Source organism: Pleurodeles waltl, chromosome 6 (genome assembly GCF_031143425.1).
Source record: "Pleurodeles waltl isolate 20211129_DDA chromosome 6, aPleWal1.hap1.20221129, whole genome shotgun sequence".
In the NCBI taxonomy this organism is placed as follows: domain Eukaryota; kingdom Metazoa; phylum Chordata; class Amphibia; order Caudata; family Salamandridae; genus Pleurodeles; species Pleurodeles waltl.
In genome coordinates this window covers 452,546,537-452,552,536 of record NC_090445.1, presented here as the reverse complement: position 1 = coordinate 452,552,536, position 6,000 = coordinate 452,546,537, and the positions used below count along the sequence as shown (strand labels likewise).

At 46.0% G+C, this 6,000-nt stretch overlaps 1 protein-coding gene across 1 annotated transcript in view; it reads left to right on the top strand.

Moving 5' to 3' along the window:
- The first annotated feature begins 856 nt into the window (after window positions 1–856).
- Window positions 857–6,000, top strand: part of AVPR1B (arginine vasopressin receptor 1B) — a 91,487-nt gene continuing 86,343 nt past the window's right edge. The window contains exon 1 of the mRNA XM_069242408.1: window positions 857–1,790. Within this exon, the coding sequence (XP_069098509.1) occupies window positions 857–1,790 (934 nt within the window). The remainder of the gene's footprint in view (window positions 1,791–6,000) is intronic.

Below are 6,000 nucleotides of genomic sequence, written 5' to 3'. Positions count from 1 at the left end.
ACATTGCGGGGCTCCCAAACCCCTCTGACGTCAGAGTGAGCAACACAGACGTGTGCTCATTGGAGCCCCTCTCAGAGCCGGAGCCTGGCAGCTCTCCCCAGCAGCAGCAGCAGTCTCATCAGCAGCGCGCGGCGGGGATGATCTGCTGTGAGGACAGCATGCGGCCAGCAGCTTCTTCACACATCACTCGGATGTTTCAGCGGCGTCCGTCTCCGGACCAGCGCTTCCGTGGGATTTTTAAAGGTGGCCTCTAAGTACATGCATCTCTTTCTTCACAGGTGCTAGAGCAGCGCTGCAGAATACAGGCACTTTAAATCGCGAGTATCTGCCCTTTTTGTGTATTTTAAGCGCTACTTTGATCTCCAAAGCCAGCTCTTTTCTGCTCTCGATCTGCCTCAAGCTGGACCACTAAGTATCAAACTCCTAATCTCACCAGATCGTTACTGCGTGTACAGAACCTCACATGTCCCATACTTTTTGAAAGTTGTGGACTTGGCATCGTGTGACGTAAATTGACTTACATCAGCGCATTTTGAACGAATCGGCGGCGGATGCCGACCAGCAGTGAGGGGTGGACCGTACACATGTTCAGCTCTAGACGTGGGGACCTACCTGTGCTTCCCTTTAGAGCTCCATAGAAAACCCTCCATTGGAATTCGAGGCGACCTGCTTTGGTGTTCGCAGCTCACCACATATGGCCCTCGAAGGTGGATGCCACACTCTTACTTTTTTGAATCTAGAAAGTCCGCTACTGGTTGGTTGTGACACCCAGCAGAGCCAGAAAATAGGGTGAAAAGACCGTTTGTTGGAAAACTGATAACTTTAAGATCTAAACTTTTCACAGAGTGCACAAAGGATGGAGATGGAAAAAGATCTGTACAGGAATCAAACACCCTTCCTAAGAATGGATGGTGCCACCAACATTTCAGCCACAAATCCCTCACACCAATCTTCTGGTGAGCACGATGATCCCAGGGATGAAACTTTAGCCAAGGTAGAAATTGCAGTGCTGGCGGTGATACTGGCAGTCACCGCAGTGGGAAACTTAGTGGTTCTCTTTGCCATGTACAGGATACGAAGAAAGATGACTAGGATGCACTTGTTCATCATGCACTTGGGCCTGACGGACCTCGTGGTGGCTGGCTTCCAGGTCTTGCCACAGATGATATGGGATATCACATTCAGGTTTGTTGGTTCAGACCTTCTGTGTCGGGCAGTCAAATACTTCCAGGTGCTCAGTATGTTTGCCTCAACCTACATGCTCATCATGATGACTGTAGACCGGTACATAGCGGTCTGCCACCCTCTGAAGACTCTTCAGCAGCCCAGCATGCAGGCCTACCTCATGATTGGAGCCACCTGGCTGATCAGCAGCCTACTGAGCCTGCCCCAGATCTTCATTTTCTCCATGAGGGAGGTAAGCAAGGGCTCAGGGATCATTGACTGCTGGGCAGAGTTCCACTTCACCTGGGGAGCTAAGGCCTACGTAACCTGGACCACTATGTCCATCTTTGTTATCCCCGCCATGGTCCTTGTCATCTGCTACAGCCTCATAACCTACGAGATCTGCAAGAACCTCAAGGGAAAAACTCAGACAGGCAGGTCTGAAAATGAATGCTACCGTGGTCATGGTATGCCGTCCAGAGTGAGCAGCATCAGAACAATCTCCAGAGCCAAGATCAGAACCGTCAAGATGACCTTTGTCATTGTCCTGGCTTACGTATTTTGCTGGACACCCTTCTTCAGTGTCCAGATGTGGTCCGTCTGGGATGAGAATGCCCCCAATGAAGGTAAGTCAGCAGAAAGCCATGCACATGCTAGCCATAAACAACACCCAAAGAACAAAAGTAGAAATCATACATAAAATTGTGAAAAAATCTTACTGCTTATAACTTTGCCACTGCTTGACGAATCTTCATGAAATGTTCAAAATGTATACTTTGGTCAGTTCAGCTGCTGTCTTGAAAGTTTTGGGGTGATCCGGCAAGTGGGGACTAAGAAAAAAGTGGGGTGCCAAAACACGATTTCCGTATTCATTTTTCATTAGCACCTTAAGACACGCCTATAGCCCAAACCGCTGAATGGAATTACACAAAATTTGTCAGGAAGCTGGATCCTGTTGTGCATATCACGCTTTTGTGAATAGGTGGGAATCTATTCAGTAGTTTTGGAGTAATTTAAGGCCCAAAAGATATATAGGGAAGCAGATCCTCCACAAACCCGGATCTGGGTCCGGTTGAGCAAATCTGGGACAAAAGCAAAGCCCTAGTTGGCTGGCCGCAACCTGACAGAAAAGTTGCGACTGCCATTTTCTTTTGTCGCACCGGCTTGTGGGGTGGGAAACTAGCAGTGAAAAACACATTAGGGGCCAGGATAAAGGTATCCTAACCTCTGAGGACACATATAGGGGGGTCCTGCAGGGACCCTTCATGGGTAAAACATTTTTCTTTCGCCTGATCCGCTGATTCGCAGATCTACGAGTGATCCGTGGATCTGCAGATCCAGAAAAAAAATGGAAAAAACCCACCAACTGCATCCAAGCTCATACTGCACACGGCAGAAGGCTGTGCGCAGCTTGGGTTTGGGCCATAGCCAGGCCCAGCGGCCAACCCCGCTGGGCATGGCCAAAGGCCGTGCACAGCTGCAGGTGGTTATCATGTTTGGCAACAGGGCCTGTCCACAGGTCAGGCCCTGCGGCCAACCACTGCGGCGCACGGCTGAAGGCTGTGCACGGTGGAGGTTGAATTAACGTATAGTAACGCAAACTACTTTAAATTAATAAAAACATAGAAATTCACTGAAAAATACAAAGGTTACAGGGACGTTATAGTTAGGAAATAAAATAAAAAACACATGTAAATTCACTTAAAAAAACAAAGGTTACAGGGACTTTGTAGTTAGGCTCAGTTTTCAAACGTACAAAACCATAGAAATGTACCTGTTATAGTTATGTCAAGTAACTATAACTCATGCCCTAAGGTATAAGGTATAATGCTCGAGTCCTCGCATGCACTCCTAATTACCCCACAAATTACAGCACTGATGACATCTTAGAAAGCTTAATTGATATTGTCAGTGTAACATCTGCAAAAAAATGATTGATCCCATAACTGTGCATGGCGGGAGAGCGAGTTATACATACCTTAGGGCACGGGTTAAATAATTTTACTGCAAATGCTACATTGATATTATGAATGAGGTTATCAAAGATATCATGAGTGATGTAATATGTGGGGTAATTACCAGGGCATTGCATGGGCCCGAGTTATAGTTACCTTAGGGCATAAGTTATAGCTACTGAAGCTAATCATAACTATAGGTGCAGAATTTCTATTGTTTTGTGTGAATACATTCAGATCCTAACTATTACGTCCCTGTAACCTTTGTTTTTTAAGTGAATTTCTGTGTTTTTTTAAATTCTATTTCTTAACTATAATGTCCCAGTAACCTTTTATTTTTAGTGAATTTCTATGTTTTTTTTTTTTTTTTTTAAAGTAAAGTAATTAAAATTACTATACATTAATCAAACCACCGTCACACAAGGCCCGTGCGTTGCAATAGTGGGTTGGTTGCAGGCCTGGCCTGTGACCAGCCTTACAACCAACCCGCTATAGCTACCTAAGCCCGCGCAATGCATGGCCTTCGGTCGTGCAAGGTGGGGGTTGGCGGCAGGGCCTGGCCTGCGGCTAACCCACTATAACCACCCAACGCCACATGCATAAGACTCTGAGTGTGTGCATGAGTACCTCAGTGAGTTTGTCAGTGGGTGCCTGGGTCTCTCAGTGGGTCTGTGAGTGGGTGCATGAGTCTCTGAGTGGATGTGTGAGTGGATGCATGATTCTTTGAGTAGGTATCTGAGTGTGTACGTGAGGGTCTGATTGCGTCTGTCAGTGGGTGCATGAGTGTCTGAGTAGGTCTGTGAATGGGTGCATGAGGGTCTGAGTGTGTCTGTGAATGGGTGCATGAGGATCTGAGTGGGTCTGTGAGTGGGTGTGTGAGTGTTTGAGTGGATACAAGAGGGTCTGAGTGCATCTGTGAGTTGGTGCATGAATGTCTGAGTAGGTTTGTAAGTGGATGAGCGAGTGTCTGTGTAGGTCTCTGAGTTGGTACATGAGTCTCTGGGTGCATCTTTGAGTGAGTGCATGAGTTTCTGAGTGGATCTGTCAGTGAAGCCCAGGAGGGGGGTCCACGTGGCCCCCCCCTCTGTCATTTTAAACAAAGCCCTGGGAAGATGGTGTTCCCCAGGGCATCTCAGAAGCCCGGGGAGGGGGTGGTTAGTGCTGCCCCTTCCATTATTAAAAAAAGCCCCAGGAGGTGGTGATCCCCAGGCTCAATGAGCCTTAAGAGGGGGACCCTATGTAGCACCCTCCTTTTAAAAAAAAAAAATGCCTCTGGGACCTAACCCACATGGGGGTTCTATTCAACACAAGTGTGAGAGCCAGATTTTTTTTTTCTAATTGGAATTTCTGCCAGATTTGTGGCTCTTCCACGATTTTTGACAAAATAAAAAAAAACAAAAAACTTTTTTGCTCTGGTGGGGTCCCTCTGGGACCCCCAACACGAGAGCGAAGGGGTCAGGGTGCCCCTACCCTGCGTTTAATGTGGGACTCAGCTGAAGCTGAGACCAAGATTAGTGCCAACAATTCTCGGTTGAAGTGTCGGCAGCCAATCAGATCTCAGCACAAGATCAGGAGGGTTTGCGTCCCTACATATTCAAATTCGTTTTTTCTTTAATATCTCCCAAACTACTGAACAGAATTACACCAAATAACAGAAAGGATTCTTTCTGGACCAAGAGCTACCTTTCTGCCAAATTTGGTGTAGTTGTGTTCAAAATCCCTATGGAAAAATGCATGAGGAAAACGTGTTTTGGGACCCTTGCTTTTTCTCAGCCCCTGCTTGATGGATCACACCTGAATCTTTCCAGACAGCAGCTAAGTGAGGGTCACATTTTTTTCGGAAAATGTTGTGAAGATTCATCAACTGGCAAAGATATAGGTAAGTCAAGAAGCGCTTTTTCTATAGAAACTAGTTCCTAACTATAACTACCTAGTTCCCATCACCCCTAAGCCATTCATTCATATATATATAAATCTATATATCTCCATATATATGTATATATATATATATATATTTGTATATATATTCTACTGGCAGTCGCCAGTAGGTAGTTATAGTTAGGGCCATGTTTCCATAGAAGAAGTGTTTTTTAACTTCCCTACATCTTTGGAGCCGTTTGACGAATCTTCAAAAACATTTTTTTTAAAAGTGTCCCACTGATTCTTGGTACACATGGAAAGTTTTGTGTGATCCGTCAATCGGGGGCAGAGAAAAAGGGGGCTCATAAAACGTTGCGTTTCCCGTGTTAATTCGCCAAAGGATCTGTAAACACGTCTACATACCGAACCGCTGGATGGAATTACACCAAATTTGGCAGAAAGCTAGCTGTCGGTATGCAGATTGTGCTTTTTGTAAACTGATATAGTTTTTTTTTTTTTTTTGAAATTTAGGGAATTTCAAATTTGTATATCTCTGGCCACGAAGTTTTCACAAAAAAAGACAAGCTTGTCCAGGGAAATGCACAGCTCTGATTGGCTGCCAACACTTCAAACCAGGAAGTGTTGGCAGCCATCTTGGGACTCGGCTCCAGTACAAAAGTAAAAAAACGAAAATTAAAGGGGCCAGGGAAGAGAGACCCTGACCTCTTAGATCTGGTGGGAGGGGTCCCTTTAAAAAACGTTTTTTTAATTTGTTTTTTTGCCCAAATTCGTGAGATTCACGAATTTGCAACAACATAAAAAAAAATGTTCTGCGCTGGTTTCTTTTAGGCCCTGGGTTGGCCAGGCCCCAAGGTCATTATTAATTGTGTGTGTGGGGGCCTTCTGCCCCCCCACAGCTCCAGAGACCACCACCTCCCTGAGCTTAAAAATGTTTATATGCGGGGGGCCTGTGGCCCCCCACTGCCATGGGGACCGCCACCTCCCCTAGGCTCGCTGCCCT